This window comes from Danio aesculapii, chromosome 9 (assembly GCF_903798145.1).
Source record: "Danio aesculapii chromosome 9, fDanAes4.1, whole genome shotgun sequence".
Taxonomy (NCBI): domain Eukaryota; kingdom Metazoa; phylum Chordata; class Actinopteri; order Cypriniformes; family Danionidae; genus Danio; species Danio aesculapii.
This window is the reverse complement of record NC_079443.1, coordinates 49,223,060-49,244,594: the sequence shown is the minus strand read 5'-3', so window position 1 is coordinate 49,244,594 and position 21,535 is coordinate 49,223,060. Positions and strand designations below refer to the sequence as shown.

General features: G+C 34.3%; 1 protein-coding gene across 4 annotated transcripts in view; it reads left to right on the top strand.

Annotated features, from left to right (window-relative positions):
- The first annotated feature begins 4,583 nt into the window (after nucleotides 1–4,583).
- The window catches only part of tns1b (tensin 1b), a 549,979-nt gene continuing 533,027 nt past the window's right edge, over nucleotides 4,584–21,535 (top strand). For 3 of the 4 annotated variants that reach the window (XM_056465912.1, XM_056465911.1, XM_056465908.1), the window contains exon 1: nucleotides 4,584–4,902. In XM_056465912.1, coding sequence (XP_056321887.1) covers nucleotides 4,798–4,902 — 105 coding nt within the window. In that variant the 5' untranslated portion in view covers nucleotides 4,584–4,797. The remainder of the gene's footprint in view (nucleotides 4,903–21,535) is intronic. The other variant, XM_056465913.1, reaches the window with a different exon arrangement.

Sequence of the window (21,535 nt, the reverse complement as noted above, 5' to 3'; positions counted from 1 at the left end):
AATGAAAGACAGGATGGCAGAACTATTAATAGTGAAAGAATGATAGATAGAATGATAAAAAGATATGACATAGAAGACAAGACCAATAGACACAATGATAGATAGAACACAAGAACAATATATAGAATGATGGAACAAAAGATAAATAGAACAGAATAAATGAACAAACGAACTGACAGACATATACATATAACGATAGGAAGCTAGCATGATAGAATGCTAGATTAATAAAATAATAGTAGGCTAGAATGCTAGAATGCTAGAGCGATAGATAGATAAATGTCAGTAAACCCATTGTAACTTGGAATTGTTGAGTTGGTTTAACTTATTTTTTATAATTATGCACAATAGTTCATTTACCTAATAGTTTTACTAATTTTACTCAAGAAAAGTAAACTACTCAATTTGACAGATAGTCAATTAAGCGTATTAAAATCCACTGTTTCAGTTAATAAATCAAATGTTTCATGGTTATAAGACAAACAGATAGACAGACAGACAGACAAAGATGTTATAGTATATGTTAGGATCAAACTGGCAGATGGGAGTTTCACAAACGTGAAAAAAAATCCAGCAAAAAGGTGAAAGTGACAAAATAACAATCAAGAAAAATGAACTATACATTATTTATAAGGTATTTACAGGCTTGTTCAATGAAATCAGAGTCTCCAAAAAATTTAAGTAAATTAAATAAAATCTCCAAAAAAGAAAACTCCAAAAAATAAAAATAAATTAAATAAAATCTCCAAAAAATAAAACTCCAAAAAATAAAAATAAATAAAATCTCCAAAAAATAAAACTCCAAAAATAGAAATAAATAAAATAAAATCTCCAAAAAATAAAAATAAATCTTCTAAATAATAATAATAACTAAAAATATATAATTTTTTAAAATAAAATCTTAACTACCCTTTCTGAGTAAATGTGAAAATCAAAAAAAAAAATCTGCAACAATTTTACATCATTGGCCCCGCCCATGAAGTTTACCATTTTAGAGTTTGGTAGGGTAATCTCAACACAAATAAACACATAAAACATATTAAACATAATATAAATGAATGGAAGTAAATAAGTATGCATACATAACTCGAAACACAACACAACAAACGATCAATATAAATATAAACAACAGAACAATGGGTTTTTTTGTCACTGGCCATGAGGTCGTGACCCTGATGATGTCACCCCAAAATGGCCGCTCTGAATGGAAGGTGGGAAAATATTGTATAAATGTCCTAGGTTGCAGTCTAAACAGGTTTGATTCTGAGGAGTGGATACTGGTGAGTGTTTGTAATCTTTCTATGGTTAGTCTATGGTTTTGTAGTAAATGGTGTTTAAAGGAACATGTATCTGCGGTTATTTCAGTGTGATATGGAAAGATGATGTGGGATATTGTTTGAATTGTTTTGGTGTTGGAATGGTACATAAACACAGTGATAACCTTAGACGGTAGACAAAAACAAAATGTATTCACATTAAACAAACACAAATGCACAATACACTGACAGCACTACAGAAATGTGTGTATACATATTTGTTTGCCTGTGTTCTGTCGATTTGTCCAGCCTTGTCAGATTGTCCTACCTCTTATTCAAAAAGTAGGTAGCACATTTTGATGACGCACCCATCAGATTTTGAAACCAGTGTAAATTTTATTTGTGCAGTAGTGTGATATGCGGCTGTAATATCGCCCAAACCTACCTAATCCCTAACCCCAACCTCAGAACCATTCAAATACAGTATTGGTAGCATAATCTGATGGGTAGGATAAAATGTCAGGACAGTGTATGGGTGCTACATGTATTAAGGTAAAGTTGGTTTTATATTCGCACATTCATTCATTTTTGGACAGTGACAACGTGTGACATGCTCCCTATATTGTTTACCGTGCTACTTTGAATGTTCGGTCTGAAATTGGATGCAGGTATGACTTTAAAACAGCATTAGCACTATTTAATTGACTATAAACAGTGGTGTACTTTGATAGTAATTGGCTGCTAATATGATTTCCCTATTTAATATTAGCAAAGCATGCTTTTCTGAAACCCGGAATGTGCAAATGTAAAACCAGATTTACCTCAATGCAATATGTAACAGTCACAGTGTACTTCTCAGTCCTACTCTGTTACAGTACAGTTTTAGTTTAGTTTTTATAGCCTATATGTTAAATATTGTCAGAAATATATATTTTCCATTCAATAAAACAAACAAACGATAGATGGATTTGATTGATTGATTGTTTGATGAGAGGGGTCTGGATGCAGACATAGTGCAGTGCCATCTGAGCTAAATCCAATGCTTTTTAACCTTCCTGTTGTGTTCACCTCCTGCCCGTTACTTTATGCCACAGTCACACTAGAGTTTGCCATTCTACAGAATTTCGCACACACACTGCGAAACAGGGCGGGATTAAACAAGATGATTAGACATTAAAAAAAGCGTGCGATTGGTACAGGTTTTAAATTTCTGTACAGAGAGGTCATGTTTTGATTTTCGGTTGGTCTCACGCAACCATGTGACGCGATTTTGCAGATTTTGACTTCTTGAAGCTTGAACTTTCCAATGCAGCAACCTGCGAAACTTGCCGCATGAGCTTCTGTTTCCAGTTTGAAGCATTTGCGTGCGTATGAATGGAAGTCTATGGGGGGAAAAGTGCAGTGTGATCGCAGCTTTCGTGTTCCCAGAAAAAAATGGACTGGTCTCTTTTAACTGCTCCTAAATAGGCTATATGCAAGGCTAGTGTTTTTCAGCCAATGATGAACTTCTGGTGAAAGCTTTATGTGACTCTTTTCAATTTCATAACGCTACTTTTACAGCATCAACGTTGTAATGTAATTCAAATATATTCAGTTAAATAGATTTAAGCATCCATTTGGTTGTTAAAGTGTAAAAAGAGACGAAAGCCTGTTTGAATGCAGGTGCCGTGATTAGCGGCAGAAATTCCATTTAAAAATACTGGGGTAAAATTGATTTCCATATTTCAAGGACATGGCGCTGAAAAATATAATTTAATGCAGTGCTTCTTGTTTGGTCTGATACGCACTTTATATCGTATCTCAGCCGGGCAGTGAAGATTGCTTTTTTTTTTTTTTTTTTTTTAAAGAAAACAGACCTTAAACGTGGCAATTTTGTATGGGATGACAATTAACCGGAAGCCCTGAGGCTGGCAGACTGAATTTAAAAGTCCGTATGCATATACCCCACTGCTCAAACAGCATTCTTTAGCTGTGAAAATGTCTCACACTAGTGTTTAACATTAATTTATAGAATTAGACATAAAATAGCTGCAGTGAGAATACAAATAGGCACTGAAAATGTATTACAAAATAAACATGCAATGTCATGGAGGTAATCACGTGGGAAGATTGGGACATAAGCATGTGAAAGTGCCCAAAAAAGACACTGTTCTTTGTTTGATGATTGGATGTAGTCTGGACACCCATTCATTTCCTACAGCGGTCACTTTTGACCGGGAACACCACAGTTGATTAAAACACCCAAAATTCAATGAAATTGACGATCATCACTTTTACATGTTCAAGATAGCTAGTCAAGCAGACCCACTGCCAAAAGTGAAAGTTCGCTTTACTTTAAAAAAAAAAAAGTCAGTAACTTGGAATTGTTGAGTTGATTTAACTATTTTGTTATAATTGTGCACAATATTTAATTTACCAAATAATTGTACTCATATTTTTAAAAAGATAAGTCAACCAATCACTTTAAAAGCAACAGGTTTAATCAATTTGATAGATAGCCACTAGAGTGTATTATAAAAATCCACTGTTTCAGTTAATAAATCAAACATTTTTTGGTTATAAGACAGACCAGATGGATAAACATTATAAAAAATAAAAATTAAATAAAGTAAATTGATGTCAGTAAATCAGTTATTTTGTGATTAGATAGATGGACGGACAGACAGACTACATAAACAGGCTACATAAAGATAGTATAGTGTATTTATAGTGTAGTTTTTGTATATTTTAACTATAGCCAGAAAATATATTTTTCAGCAAATAAAACAAATGTTTTTAGATAGATATAAACAGTGAGATAGATATACTGCTACATAAAGATAGTATAGTTTATTTATAGTTTATTTTATGTATATTTTAAATACAGTTAGGAAATATATTTTTCAGTCAATAAACATTTTGAGATATCTATCCATCCATCTATTACAAATAGTAGTAGCCTATAAGCATAGTAGTATATAGTTATACATAAAGATTGAATAGAATAGTTGTATAGTGTATTGATGGTTTAGTTTTAGTACATTTTTTTCTAGTCAGAAAATATATTTTTCAGTGAATATAACAAACGTTTTTAGAATTAGTTTTTTTAATCTACAATATATCAACTAGTCAGAAAATGTATAGATTTTTTTAATTAGTCAATAAAACAAACGTTTTGTTCTACAGACAGACAATAGTAGTGTTTACATTTGTATTTGCCATGTTGTATTTCCTGCAGCTCTGAGAGAGAGAGAGAGAGAGAGAGAGAGTGAGTGAGTAGGAGAGTGAGTGAGTGAAAGAGAGAGAGATCCTACTTTTCAAACTTTCCCCGTCACTCCTCAACTCTTCCTCTTCCCACAGCCCTTCGTCACTCTGAATGGGAGTTTTGTGGTGAAAGCTCGTGGATTTACCGCCTGCTGGACGTGTTTTGGGCTGAAATGCGCGCGAGTGTTTGACCGGAGCGCGCGCGTACCTGCCGGACGGACCGACCTTCAGGAGGAATATACACACAAACCAGGAGTATTATCGCTCGCGTTGGATATGCTCACCTGAACCTGTCTGGATGGGATGCACCGTGAGTTTCATCTGCTGTGAAGACGATTTTCTGCAGATGCCTTTGGATCAGCATGTGGAGAAAAAGAAAGAGGAAAAGAGGCTGTTATTTAAGGTAGGACGCATGGGATATCTTAGTCAACTGATTATTGAAGTTATAGAGGTAAAGTTGGTTTTATATTCGCACATTCATTCAGTGACAACTTGTGACATGATCCCTATATTGTTTACCATGGTACTTTGAGTATTCGGTCTGAAATCACCTAAGTTTGACTTAAAAACAACATTTGCTCTATTTATTTCACCCTGAACAGTGTTGTACTTTGATAGTCATTGGCTGCTAATATGATTCCTCTATTTAGGATTTCCAAATAATACTTATCTGAAATTATATTATTAAGGAGAAAGTCTGAATGTGTGAATATATAAAGCAACTTTACCTCAGTCTTGAAGCTGTGCTGTGAACTTGACAGTGAAGCTGTTTTCTGTATTATAGTACTGGTTTAGAAATTAGTGTTTGGAAACGCGAGAACCACAATGGAAATACGTTTTGTTTTTAAAACTTTGTGTATATTCTTGACGAATTAAGTGTATTCACTATTTTTCTGTCCAAAAAAAGAGAGAAAGAAATGAAATAATGTTTGGAAACGCAAGTTTATTGGTCATACCGGTGTATTGTTTTCAACATTTTTAGTAATTTCATGCACTAGTAAGTTCACATCAGTCAAAGGTTTGGCCAAGCATTGTAGCCTATATGCAATAATATGCCAACAATATGCAATTTAGCATAATAATGATAAGGAATACAAAAAAAAAAAAAAGCTATTTTATTATAAAGTACTTACACATCTTTAAGTTTTGTCCCAGTAATCATGATTATATGCATTTTGGGATGATTTTAAAATGTTTATCTTTATTTTTTATTTAAACTAAAATACCATTAAAATAGCAAAATAACATCATTTTTAGTAAAGGTTTGACATGCTATTATGTTATCTCTATTGCTCTAATGATGTGTCTTGCACATCATTCAATACTTTTCTGTGTATTTGATACTGATTTAATGTTAGCACACTTGTTTATTTTTACTCTAAAGCAGGGGTCACCAATCTCAGTCCTGGAGGGCCGGTGTCCCTGCAGAGTTTAGCTCTAACTTGCCTTAACACACCTGCCTGAATGTTTCAAGTATACCTAGTAAGATCTTGATTAGCTTGTTTAGGTGTGTTTGATTAGAGTTGGAGCTAAAATCTGTAGAGCACCGGCCCTCCAGGAACAAGTTTGGTGACCCCTGCTCTAAAGTATCCTAAATAAATGACAATATGGTAAAATACTCGCCAAAGTTTAGTTTTTCTTGCCACAAGATGAACATCATTGCTGATTACAATGATTTACATTATAAGTAGCTCATCAATTTTAGGTAAAATATTGTGACTGCTTTAGGATTACTTTTAGATTACTGAACTTAGATCCATGAACATGATTCCTGCAGGAGTCCTGTAGGATGTAATGAAGACTACGACTCCCATGATTCCACACTCAGTTACTGTGTTATCAAACTGCACTTTTGTTTGTTGTGAATATACGTCCTGTGGTGGCCTTTAATTTGTCCTATAGTTTGTTTGAATGTTTTCTCAAATCAACAAGCATGAATTGCAAGTAAATTCACATGGCTTTTTTTATGTGATGTATAATTTGTAGTCTTGCACTTCATAAAAAGTAACTAAACTTGAGTGTTTCCAAATGCAATATAATCTAACAAGAAGCACAAATCCGATTACATATTCTAGATTTCATGTAAGTTCAGCGTCTCACAAGGAAGCGTAACTACTTTACATGTCGAATCACCCCATATACCCCCCCCCCATATTAAAAAAGTCCATATTAAAATATAACCAGAATTGGGATTATTTTAAATATAATTGTTTATATTTATTTGTAAATAAAAATTTTATTATTATTTTACAATTATTATTCTAAATAAATAACAGAAAACAACCCTAAATGTAACTGGAAAGCAATGTAAAGACAAAACTAGAGTGATATGCTAAGATCACTCAAGAAATATTTTGCATGAATATTATTTATGACAATTCTATAGAATACAAAAAATAGATATGTTTTATAGAATTATGTTTATCTTAGACCCGACTCAAGGCCGAGAATTAATGTTAAGTTTTACCACCCTGACTCTGTCCCTCCTTTCTCCTTCATAGCCATGCTTGGTCAAAATAAGATCATCATATTATAAGCTTCAGTTTTGTCAACTTGCAAAACTCGCTGCATCTCGACACCTCGTGTCATAAAAGTAACAGAAAAGACCTTTACTCCGGTTTCACAGCGCATGAGCAGCACATATTTTATCAGCGTGAATGTAAACAAGAGCAGTAGCAGCGCGTGAGATGCACGGGAATGGTTTTCTGTGCGCATGTGTCTTTGCTTTCACCAGCGCTGTTTCGGTTGCACATAGAGAATAACAAACTTGTGCGTGCAAAAGACGGCAAATGTGAATGGCGCCTAACGTTTTTTCTCTTTACTGGGAATACCACTTGAAATGAATACATTTTCATAAAGTAAATTGCATCTCTCAAAGCTTACTGGGGCACAGATGATTTTTACTGCGCCGCTTTCCTTTTTGTTTTTTTTTTGTTTTTTTTGCACAGTTTCCTGTGCCGCCCCCAGCAAGATGCCGCCCTGGGCGATGCCCATGCCTTAATCCGCCACTGACTGAGATTATACAAATTTATAGAATTTATCCACTAAATCAAACAAATTGCTTTGAAATTGTGTTAAAGGTTTCAACCCATGGACTTATTTCTGGAAAGGCGCAATTAATGCTTTTCACCAAAATAGCAAACCATTTTTTAAGTAGGCTTGTATTTTACAGTACTTACTTGAGTAAAATACTCGCTGTCAGTGTTTTCAAACAATCATATTTGATTTACCAAAGTCACACAAGTGGCAATTTCACATCTGTCACATCCATAACGGAGAGATGTCACATCCATAACCAAGCTTTTTCTCATAAATGCAAAAATGTCAAATAAAATCCATCATTTGTGTTCTGTAGAGAGCCAACTCTTATCCTTTTGATTAGGATTGCATCTTTTTTGTGCATTTTAAAATTTCTACAATGTGTGTTGTATACCAGCGGTTCTCAATGTCTACATTAAAAGGTCCAAATCAGAATTTATATTGAGGTCAAAGGTCTGGAACAATTGATATTACACAACTTGTTTTTAATAAACATCCATAACATGCATAACAAGTCAATACGGTTTATTTTTCTTTAAATAAGTGGCATTTGCATTCAAAACACATAAATTTCAATGTAAATGTGGCAAAAGCACTAATATAAGTGCATTTTTGTACAGAACACAACAAATGGTAGGCCAATAGTATCCGTGTGCAGCCATGATGATGCAAGCTGAGATTGCATATCTCAGAGATGCGATGTCAGACACAATGCACTCAATGAAGCTAATGACGTCACTGTGAGGGGTAGGGTTAGGAGTGGGAATTAAAAGAATTGCATGCAGGCCAAATGCACCAGGTCTGCATCCAGACCTCTCTAAAAAAAAAAAGTGAAAAATACAAAAGTTGTGTGATAACTTTAGGTCTTGTTGTTTTGCGGTCCTTATATCCGTATTTTGTGGCTACTGCCGTTTAAAATGTCTGAGTTTCATTTCATTGTGGCGTTTCACAACTCCAGTTGTCATTACAAATCAAGCAGAATGGCATTGTGGCTTGTGACAAAATAAACGCATACTAATCTGTCCATTCAACTTTGAACTGTCGATTTTCTTCAAGTTTTGTTTTCCGTGAGACCGACACCTTCATCCATTCAAATGATCGCTTTGCTGCGGTGCATTAAAGCAGGTTGTGCATGCACGATTAGCGCACTTGATCACGTGAAGCCTCGTATGATCACTGGATGTCATGACAACACATGAGTCATGCAGGAAAACTTTGAATATTTTGCATATGATTATATATCTAATAATACAAGCTAATTATTAGATGTATAATAAAAGCAACTAAACTGTTGATTTACAAGGTTCATGCATTTAGCAATGAAGGACATCCACAATTTGAATCCTTTACGCATGGTTTTGCAATATGAAATGGAGTTGGCCCGGATTGATTACCTTCGCGGTCCAGATTCGGCCCAGAGTCAGGACTTTGACAAACCCTGTTGTATACTGTAAACTCACAGATTTTTTGGTCACATCCACAATGCATGTTTATTTTCCTCAAAAGTCTGACAAATGTTTACAAATTGATGTTTTTCTGATCCAATAACTCTGTGGTTAGTTGTTTTGGACAATATAAACTGATGTTTCAATATAATGTAAATATAAGCTTTCTATGTGAATTTATATTTGGAGTTTTTACAGCAAATGTCACACCCATAACGCTGGAATTGCTCGTGTACAAAACTAATTTAAAGCATTTAAGCACACGCCTTTAAAGATCAAAAGTGTGTTCGATCATGAGAAGCATACATTCAGTGGAGTGTGTCTAAACTTTTGACTTGCTAGTGTTTAATGTGTTGAGAGATGTCAGATTCGTATCAACAGCCCCACCTATACTGTTCTGTATGGAAAAACAAACCCAGAATCTCCGCTTCAGACCTCACAGAGTAAACACAGCCTCCTGCATGACTAGACAGTGAGAAATCAGGGTAAACCCAAGACTAAACTTAGACAATACTGTTCTGTTCACATTTGGATCAGTGAATGAGTTGCATCATTGCACAGTTTAATTACGGAAGGCAATCCAGATCGGGAAATTGTGCATTCTTGCTGCGTTTGATCTATTTATAGATTCGGCCTATTGTTAAATACGGCCTTTTGTTATGCGTGTTGTCATTTCACACACTGACCATGCACATTATCTCCGGTGCTCAGATTATTGTGAAAAGTGTGCGTACGAGCTGTTGGTTTATGCATCTGCATAATGCTTTCATAATTGAAATTTTGATTGATAAGTGAATATGTTTTGCATGTTGAAATTTAAATGCAGTCAAATTTTAAACCATTTCGCGATCTGTGATTTGCATTTCAGTTTTTGATGCAAATGTGATGTATTGCTTTTATTATATTTTATTTTATTCAAGAATCTACATTCATAAGACGGTATAATTGATTTCTGACTTTTGCATTAAATTTATCAATAAAATTCTTGGAGAAACATAAAACCCAGTGTTTAGCCGACTATTTGAAAGGTGGAGTGTGGAGATGTCGACTAATTTGGCATCGTACGATGGCATCGTTGTCATAGACGGTGAATTAAATATTTGACTAATTTATGAATAATTAATTAATTCATAACAAATTAATGATTTGTAGATTACCGTTACCGTTTCAACTACCCTCATGGTCTTTCTTTTACCCATAACCAAATCATAAATAAATAGAGATAAGTTACGCACAAATTAACACCTGTCAGTCACTTTTCCCGCGGGGCTCTGGCATGAAATAGGCAGAGTGATCTGTGTCATTATAATGGCGTCCACAAACTTGGTTTGTGAAAAAGGTGCACAAACAACAGGAACCAACCAACAGTATCTGAGGTTTTCGCTAAAATTACTAAGTACAAGCTTGAAAGCGAAAGATTAAAGCAGTGTACTGACCCGCTGACTGCCTGGACCTGGACCCACTGTCTCAAGCGCTTGACAGTGTGTGTGTGTGTGTGTGGTCACGTGATTTGCGCTTTTAGCGGTAGTGTGGACAGAGGGCTGTTCAGAAAAGCTGGGTTAAACGTCAGAGTGGATGTGGATAGTTTTCGTTCTAAAATGCCATTTTAAAACTAAGACATATTAGTGTAAACGGGGCCTCAGTGTGTATTTTTCGCGAGCGAATTTGCAACTGGGGCAGGGCGGAAGATCGCAATGCCGGCTCAGCATCGTAGTGTCTGTTGGCTCAACCTAAGTCTGGAATCTAAGAGTTAAAGAAACTCAAAATATTGAGAAAGTTGCTTTTAAAATTGTCTAAATTAAGTTCTTAACAATGGACATTGCTAGTCAGAAATTGAGTTTTGGGTATTTTTACAATAGGGAATGTGTCCAATGTCTGCGCTATGTATCAAATGTGGAGCTACTTAATACTCTTATGATTCCAATCATTTTTGGTAGAAAAAAAAAAATGTATCATTTTGACCCACACAATGTGTTTGTGGCTATTACCCATGCAGCATAAGCATAGGGCAGTTCTGTGATTCAGGGTCGCAAATATTAATTTCATGTATGTCAATTTAATCTTTTTTTTCTTTTTTTAAATAAAGTTTTTGGACAATGAATTACGGTGGCTGAGAGAACTTAAAGTGCTGCAATTTAAGAAAACAAGTGCAATTACAAAAAAACACCAGCAAATTAAGAAAAGATTTTCATCAGTTTGACAGCACAGGTGCTGCAAATCCTCACAATGCAAACACGTTTTCAAAAAACGCACTGCATTTTCACACAACGCAAACAAATTAATAAAATGCACTGCATTTTCTCACATCGCAAACTATTTACGAAAACGCTGCATTTTCTCACAACACTTGCAGAAATAATGGAACACAATGGTAATGTTTCAAGGGCACCCTAAAACGTGATGCATACCATTGCATTAAATAGGAACAATTACTCTTAATAACCAATTACTTTTAATAACCACCACAAAACACGAAATTTTTTAATACATCATATTAATAAATTACATGTAATTTAGAGAAACACATGAATTTAATTCACTGAATCATGTGCCTCACCCCCTCATTGTCAGTGTATAATTTGCTCCCTCGCTGAACACAATTCTTGAGATTTTTTTTTTTTGGTGGACACCTTGATTGTTTTATGTTCAGTCTTTTTAAATTTAAATTTCTATTTAAATGTAACCTTGTTAAACAACTTTGAAAGCTTTTGGTCCACTTCAATTGTTGTATATACAGTAGCTGCGAACAGTTTGATTCTTCAACTTCTGTACCTCAGTACTGTTAGAGTCACAAGAAAAACACAAAGCACAGTTTATTTAATTTGTCTTAATCTTCATTCTATTGTATTCATTTATGCTAATTTGTTTATTATGTTTAATCCCCTCCCTATCAATGTAAAATGATGAATCCTTCCCAAATAGTTATTTAAATCATCTTGTGAAGTTATATTGCAATATATGGTTAAAAATTGGTCCCCAATTTCTGTTTAACGGAAAGGTTTTTTCAACACATTTTTAAACACAATAGTTTTAATAACTTTTCTCTTTGCCAAGATGACAGCACAGAATATTTTACTAGATCTTTTTCAAGATACTAGTATTCAGCTTAAAGTCACATTTATAGGCTTAACTAGGTTAATTAGGCAACTTGGACTAATTGTATAACGATAGTTTGTTCTGTAGGCAATCAAATAAATAATATAGCTTAAGGGGGCTAATAATATTGAGCTTAAAATGGTTTTAAATAATTAAAAACTGCTTTTATTCTAGCCAAAATAAACCAAATAAGACTTTCTTCAGAAGAAAATATATTATAGGAAATACTGTGGAAAAAAAATGTCTTGCTCTGTTAAACATCATTTGGGAAATATTTGAAAAATTAAATATCTTTTCCAATATCATGCAGTTCTAATACATATTGTGTGCCCATACATAAGTGAAAACAAAAAGCCATCATGATGACTTCTGCTTGTGAGAACCCTGGAAATGAAAAGGGTTTGTTGTTGAATTGCATGCTTTATTTGAGGGAAAGTTCATTTGAGTTTGTGTGCACATCTCAAAGATGTCTTACATGGGACTCTTTTGACGCGGGGTCAGGGTGGTCTGCTCTGGCTGGTGGGGTCAGGTTTAGGAGGTCAATCACAACATTACTTGGGGGAGAAGAGCTGGAGCAACAAGTCCCACATTGTTGCTTTGCTCTCAGACAGGAGAGTATATGTGCACCGCACTGAGAGACAAAAAATGCTACTATATTCTGCCATCTTTCATTTAGGTAATTCTCTGGGCTCTGATTCCTAAAATTTGTGTAGGGGGATACATGATATTGAAAAAATTGACATTGCAATACTTTATTTGTCGCAGATACATATTGAGTATAATTTCACCAGATGACTGGGATTGCTCTATTTGCAATGACTTTATAATTTTAGACTGATTGTGATTTAGAAAAAATCTGCTATTGCAACGTTTTATTTTTCTGCGATTAAATATTGTGATATGAATACAATTTCACAAGATTAATAGCTTTATATCTGGAGAGTCTAACATTATTCAGGTACAGTAGTAACATTGCCAAAAATGCTTTTCTTACTTTGCATTGTCTCGTTTCTCGTCCAAATATCGAATAATTCTTAGATCAAGTAAAAATATTGTATTTTTTTCACCTTTAGAAAAAATAACTCAAAATTAAGAGTTTTTCTTTAAAGCAAGCAAAGTAATCTGCCATTAGGGTAGATAAAATAATCTTGTTTCACTTTAAAATGTAGATATTTGGACTAGAAACATGACAATTTCCAAATAAGAACAACATTGTTTGTTGTCTAAATAACTAAATGCAATTAAGCTTCGTTACACCCCAAACATCATTATTTTTTTGTGTCCAAATGTTTGAAACTCTCCTGAAAATGCTCAGTCACAGACCTTAAAAACGCATGTAAATGATAAACTTTCACTCTATTATGGTTACATTTAGCGGTGACTAAACCACATGTTCTGTAGCTCCTGGTCAATTATAATCTAGACTCAGAATAGCAGATCTTGCGATGTGACTATTGCGCATGCGCACATTACGATATCAGTTCTGAAACTATATATTTTACAGCCCTAATTGTGATGATTTTGTGAGAGAGCATTTGTTTAAAATATGATTAACCAATCAGAGATATTGATAAATACAGTGGAGCAAAGATGCAAGTAAAATAAACAGTGCTTTATGGTTGTCTGAAAGTATGGCAATTCAGCTATTCAAACTGATTAATCAAATTTAAAATAAAGCACTATAGTTTTTATTGTATATAATTACAATGAATCTTTTTTTTTTTTTAATTCAGGGTCTCCGTGCGGTCTTAAAAATTATTAAAAGTTGATAAATCAATTTAGAGGAATTTAAGACCCTTAAATACTTAAGAAGTCTTAAATGTTATTTTACTTGGAATTTGATATGAATGTGAGTGTGTATGGGTGTTTCCCAGTACTGGGTTGCAGCTGGAAGGGCATCTGCTACATAAAACATATGCTTGAATAGTTGGCGGTTAATTCCGCTGTGGTGACCCCTGAATGGAGACCAAGCCAAAGGAATGAATTACATGATAATGACCATTTGTCCTCTGGCCAATCTTCTTGTGCAGAGCTGCAGTCTAGGCACATATATTTTCTTTATTAATTTATGATTTGGTTATGGATAAAACAAAGACCATGCAGGTCAGGTAGTTGAAACGGTTACGCTAAGATACAAATTCATTCGTTATGAATGAATGACATTCATCAATATTTAATTCACTGCCGCATACAACGACGATGCCATCGTATATCGCAATGTTTTACATTAGACATTGTACGATGCCAAATTAGTCTACATCGCCCAACCCTACTTTATATAGTCTTCATAATAAACTCATAGAGGTTTGGAACCACTTGAACCAGAGTAAATAGTAGGGCTGCACAATATATCGTTTGAGCATTGATATCATAATGTGTGTATCTGCAATAGTCACGTTGCAGGATGTAATTATTTAATAAAGATTAAAAGATAAAGATATATTTATATATATATATATATATATATATATATATATATATATATATATATATATATATATATATATATATATATATATATATATATATATATATATATATTATTATTATTATTCATTTTTTATTGTTTTAAATAATTTATACAGTGACGGCCATGTTATTTTATGTTTGATTGTTCAATTACCTGAATACTGTTTGGCGCACCAGAAAAACATAAAGCACTGTTTATTTCACTTCTATCTTTGCTATGTTGTATTTATATATGCTTAAATATGCTTAAATATGCTTGCAATTTGTTATGATTTATGCAAACGCACTGCATAAAAAATAAACAAATCTAAATGAATGAAATCTTTTCAAATGGTGAAAGTATTTTCATATGCATATAGCAGAAAAACAAAATATTAAAATGTCAGATTTTTTCAATATCGTAAAGCCCTAGTAAATGGAGTAAATCTTGTGACATGATACAGGTAATATCCACTGCTGTATGGATATCTCTTGTATTAATGTACAAAATAAACCTGATTTAACATCCATAAACCGCGACTGAAGCGTCTTTCTTTATAATTGTTCTGACACGCGGCTGTGCTGATTAAGTGCATCTGAAGTGAATCGCTGTAATTCATTACACACATGCTCTATTTTAAAACCTGTTAAACATGTGAAACTCACTCTTGATCGCGTTTGATGATGATTGATGAACCTAGCGAACTGAACACACCTTTTATTCCCGGCTGCTTTGCGCTCGTCCTCTCTTGTTGGTATGATTATACACGTGACTACCGGACATATTATTGCGCGCAGCTGTCAATCAATATTGGTGGGCGGGGGGACCGCACTCCTATGTAAAGTTGATGTCGATCTGAAAACCGCTCCAATTGGTCCACCGTTTTTATGTTGCTAAATTGAAAAAAAAAAGGACTGGGTGTGTTTATATCACCCCAACATGACAGTTTATACACTATACTTACACACATTTCTGTCCAAACAGCTTGAAAAGTAGATTTTTCACCATAGTTGCCCTTTAAGTGATTGTAAAACCATAATAATAAATTCCAAAGAAGTAAAAAAAAAAAATGCAAATCATGCCCTGATAATGGATTCCAAGGAAGATTTCGGATGACATCACACCATGTACAGCATTTTATAAGCTGCGTTTGTTAATGGGAAGGAAAATTGAGATTTGTTTGACTGTAAATGTAAATCACTACCATCTCTCATCTGTTCCTAACTACCCAGCGGTGCCCAAATCTTCTCTTAAGCCTCCTTTCATCCCTCCATTGGGAATAAATCACACCGACAGCTCAGTGCCGGGATTAGACAGGGGTGGGGAAGGCTGTCAGGAGAAAGGAGGTGGAAATTCCAAGGATTTTGCAGGGGAGTGACATGTAGAATACATTTACCTGCGCAGGTAGAGAAACTGTGGGTACTTGTTTATCCGAGCACAGCTCGGGCACTTAACCTACTTTAGACAGCGTAATAGAGCACCGCTCCCTTAATGGGACGCAGCAAGGCACGCCCAAAACTTCCTCTTTCAAACTTGTCGGGGCAAAAAGTGGGATTTTTATGTGTTGTGGTTGTGATTTGGCTGGAGTTTATAAGTCCCGGGAGCTGTTGTGGGGTTGTGGAAAGAACTTTACTAATCAACATGTACTGTAGTGTCTGCTTGCGTTAGGAGAGAAATGCCAACAATGCTGTGTGAAATGTTTTCTGACACTTTTTGCATCTAAACATCTTTGATGTCTTAATCTGTTTCCTGTCTGCAAGAGTTCATGCCTGCAGTCATGCTTTTATATTTTCCGTGTTAAAGTGGCACTGCACACTTTACTGATACTGGAAAAATAGGGACTGTTTTCAAACATGTTTTCAGTTATGCCACTGATTTTTGAATATTGTTTTTATATTTGAATATTGTTGAAAATGCAATGATTTAAATAAAAGATTTAGGCTTTTATTTATTTATTTTTTTTTACCAGAATTATGTTTTTTTGTATTTGTCTCAGAATTGAGTTAATATAGCACACATTTTAATATTTTAATTGAGTAAATTTTTACCATTCTCACTTATTTTTTTGTATTTTTTTTGTTGATAGCTTGCATGTTTATGCAAGTTTACATCACACTTTTGAGTTTGAGTGTGTCTTATTTTTCAATTTATGATCATTTCGATTTTGGCTAAATGTTTTATCTTTTAAATCATGCTGTTTTTAGTTCATATTTCACCTTTCTCACTGTATCTCAGTAATTATTTCATATTTCGATATCAATAATTTGATATAATCCATATCATGCATTTCTGGTTGTTGATTAGTAATAAATTTCACACAATTATTGGCAAAATAAGTTACTAACTTGAAATATAACACATTTTTAGTGACTATAAACAATATCAAGGTGTCCGCGCCTCTGCGGGGTCTTAAAAAAATTAAAAGTTGATAAATCAATTATGAGAAAATCAAAGCCCTTAATGTTATTGAAAAGTCTTAATTTTGTTTTTAAGAGGTCTTAAATTTTGTTCAAGTGTTGTTCAAAGTGTTTGACTCCAAAAAAGCATAAATCTATTTATTTTCCTTCTAATATTAACAACGGTGTGCTCGATCCACTCGATTGGTTGCCGTCTGTTTCGCTCCGAAACCATAGAGCGAAACAGACGGCAAAATAGGAAAATGTAAGCTTGTGTACTCCTGGTTGGAGAAAGATGAGTTTAAACAGTGGCTGAAGCCTGTCGCTGTTTCTACCTTTTAAGCTTTGTTTCTACCGAGCTTATCGGAGTTCTGTTGTATGGTTGTGCTCGGTTGATTTAATTAACTACAACTGTTTATTAAAAACTGTTTATTAAGTTAAAGACTTGATACTGATTTGATCTTGAAGTGGCGATGAGGTCTTAAAATATTCCGAGAAGGTCTTTAAAAAGTCTTAAAAACATACTGAAATTACCTTTAGGATTCCTGCAAATGCCCTGAATATATAAACATGCAACTCTGAGAGGAATAAACAGATATTACAAATATTTACTATTCTAACAAAATTTTGTTTATGATTTTTTTCTCTAGATCTTGCTGCTTATTTTTTTTTAGTTCAGTCAACTTAACTTTTCTAGTCATCTCAATTTAACATCAATCAAACTGACAAAAAATATTAAATTGCATTAAAAGTTGCTGAAAACTGATTAACTTATTAAAATAAGTTAAAGTAACACAAAACCATTTGTTGTCACAACTGGATAAACCGAGGACAACATTTTTAATTAACATTAAAATGTTCACATGACTGTTGGCAAGCGTTTGCTGCTGTTTTTATACCCCGTTCCCGTCCCAACTGGGATATTGTAGATGATCTGTCAGCGCCCGGCTGAAACACATTCCCTCATGTCAGGAATTGAGCTCAATGTTTTGCTCTTATCTCACAGTATTCCTGTCCGACTGCGGCAGAGGACATCAAAAAGAGCCGCGCTTCTCTCCCCAAACCGCCATTCAGCCATTGCACACACTGCTGCCAGGCTTTTGTGTGATTGTGAGGGACACAAAAGGTGAAAAAACACAAGCAGTCAGGTGTAGGAACATGTGCTGTTTAAAGTCTTCTCTGGTCATGCCTCACCTCATTTTTTCCTGGCTCTCATCTCTTACTTTGTGGTCAAGGTCATGTTTGTTCCTTGAGATGAATGGCTTTTCTTATTTTTAGGCCCTTAGCCTCTAGCTACACGTAGATTTAGCGGATCAAAGGCTACCTGTCATGCTGTTCTCTGTTTCGCCAGCTGAGAAAAACCTAGGGGATTGTGGAAGATTTGTGGTCGTTGAGGAAAGTGGGCAGTTTTAGAGCTGTTAGTGGAACGGCTGATTAATTGTTTTTGTGAATCGAGCTGCACTGCAAAACTGCTTTTATTACTTTGATATTTTTTGTCTTGTTTCTAGTCCAGATATCTAACAATTCTTAAATCAAAAAGCTTTTTCTAGATGAGCAAAAATATTGTCTTTTTTTATGAAATATGACAAAATAAAGTGAATTTTTCCTTAAATTAAGCAAAATATTCTGCTAATTGGGTAAGCAAAATAGTCTTGTTTTTTCCTTTTGACGTAAGGTTATTTATATTACCCCATTAGCTGATTATTTGACTTGTTTTAATGGAAAAATGCATATAATTTTGGCATATTATTTCATAAAACAAGACAATATTCTTTAATACTCTTAATACGCATCAGTGTGTCACCATGCTATCCACATTTCCTCCAAAGTTTCATGTAAGTTCGGGTGTTTCATTTTTAATTTGGCGACTTTAACTGCAGTTTGGCACTTTCACATTCATTTGGGAATATTTTATGCATGCCCCCTGCGTGACAAACTGTGATATTGGATGTGAGTATGAACTGCTGGAAGAGTGTTGTTTTAATGGAACTTAATATCGCGTGCCTTATGGGGAAAAAAAAAACTGCATTTCACGAAGCGGGTGTCTGTGGTCTTCACTGACTCAGTAGGTGCAGAGAATAGTGTCAAACAGCAGTGTGTGTATAGACTATCCTGTCAAAAAATGTGGTGAAAATCCTACATGATGGTAATAGTTTGATTGCGGTGTTTACATGCCTGTACTGCACTTTGATAATGCCACTGAATTGGCATACTCCACATTAGGCTTGGGCGGTAATACGGTAATATGGTATACCGCGGGATCTAAAAAAAAGCAACGGTGTCAGTTTCAATACACTTTAATACACAAAAAATGCACTTAAATAAGAGACAAGTATTAAATAATAAATATTATTTATTTAATGCCTAAAAATGCATCACGGGACAGTGTGAAGGAGAGAGAGAGGTGAGGTAAGATGGCGAGTCGCGCACCAAGTCACCTGGTCTCAAAAAAGAACACAACCTCTGCAGTTTGGCAGTATTTCCGGTTTCGACCGAATGAGAAGGGAGACGTGGTAAATACGAACTAGATGTCTGCGTTCCTGCTGCTGTACCATGGGAGCCGCGAGACCTGACCAGATTTCATGCAGTGCGGGAATAAATTTCCAAATAAAGCGCGCGAGCGGTCGGTAACTCCCAAACGAGAGAGCACACGCGCATGCTGGATGCTGTGTGTGTGTGTGTGTGTGTGTGTGTGTGAATGTCAATGATTCATTTTCATTATTCAGCCTGATATGTTTACTGCTCCAAAATATTTTAAATCTTTCAAAAAATAAAATATTTTCAAAGGGGGAAAAAGTTTTTTATTTTATTTTTATTTTTTACCCAAACATTTAAAAATAATTTATTTAAGAGCAGTAATCCCACTACCATGAAACCGTGATATTTTGATCGAAGGTTATCATAGCGTATTATACCGGCCCATGCCTAGACTCTGGTACGGTTCGTGGGTGCGCAATCGAGTTCAGAACACACGTTCACACTTGATAAACATATCATACTCTGACATCAAACGAACACGGGTGCGGACCAAAAGTGCTAGTGTGAAAGCACCCTAAAAAGCAGTTAGTTGACTTTACAAAGTGAGTAAACCTGTTTACTGAAATATAAGTAAATGTGCATATTTATGGAATAAAGGCAACTTTACCGTCAAAAGTTACGAGTTTACTGACTTTTTGAAGTAAAATTTACTCGGATGTGAACTTAATTCTATTTTAGTACATTTTTAAAGACATTTGAGAAAATATGAACTGTTTTTGTAATGCATAATTTTGTAATGCATTAATGAAAAACAAAACAAACTAAAAATATTTCTGACATTAAACCCACCAAAACATTGCACTATACACTGAAAAAAGTGTTGCATGCAAAACTGTTGCACACAATTTGTGTTGAATTTAAACAAACAAATTAAATTGAGCAATGTTCAACTTAATTTGTTTGTTTAAATTCAGCTTAAATAAATTATTTACAACCACTTAACGTAAAAAAATTTTAGTAAATCCAAGGAATCATCTTTGAATAATTTTTTTCAGTGTAAATATAAAAGGTCAGCATCTGTTCATTATACAAGATGTACATTCTTGTTTTTTGACTTGGATAATTAATTTTTTTCAGGCAAAACCCGAGCTTCATGTCATTGTCCTGTTAAATTACGTTTATAATGTTTTATCAGGGTGCAAGTTTGAAGCTTTTGTATTGTATTGTATTTGTAAGGAAAACAAAGTTTAAAGAGTAAATGTAAACCTCAAGGAAATCAAGTGAATGCTTTTTACCTACAGTTTTAAAGGTAAAACTGTAGAAAAACAGCTGCACTAAGAGTTATTTTGGAGAGTTAACATAAGTGTGTAGGGGAGAGAGTTACAAGAATCATAATTACCAATAATATAGTCTCAAATTTTCTTCTAGAAAAAGAGTTTCTGTATGCCAAGTTATTATATTATTTCATAATTCATAGCCTGCCCAGGATGTAAGATTTGTTCTGTAAACTATCGAAAAAAAGTTTAAAGGGGCTTACAATTTTGACCTTAAAATGGTTTAAAAAAAAATTAAAAACTGCTTTTTTTCTAGCGGAGATGAAACAAATAATACTTTCTCCAGAAGAAAAAATATTATCAGACATGCTGTAAAAATTTCCTTGCTCTGTTAAACATCATTTGGGAAATATTTAAAAGAGAAAAAAAATTAAAAGGGGGGCTGATAATTCTGACTTCAACTGTGTGTATATATATATATATATATATATATATATATATATATATATATATATATATAGAGAGAGAGAGAGAGAGAGAGAGAGAGAGAGAGAGAGAGAGAGAGAGAGAGAGAGAGAGAGAGAGAGAGAGAGAGAGAGAGAGAGAGAGAGAGAGAGAGAGAGAGAGAGAGAGAGAGAGAGAGAGAGAGAGAGAGAGGAGAGAGAGAGAGAGAGAGAGAGAGAGAGAGAGAGAGAGAGAGAGAGAGAGAGAGCGAGCGAGCGAGATACAATTTGTTATTGTTTGGTTACTGTTTTAAATTGGTATTCTTTTAAACAGATTTAACCAATTAATTATTGTATTTTTATATATATATACATACACACATACATACATACACATACACACACACATACATACA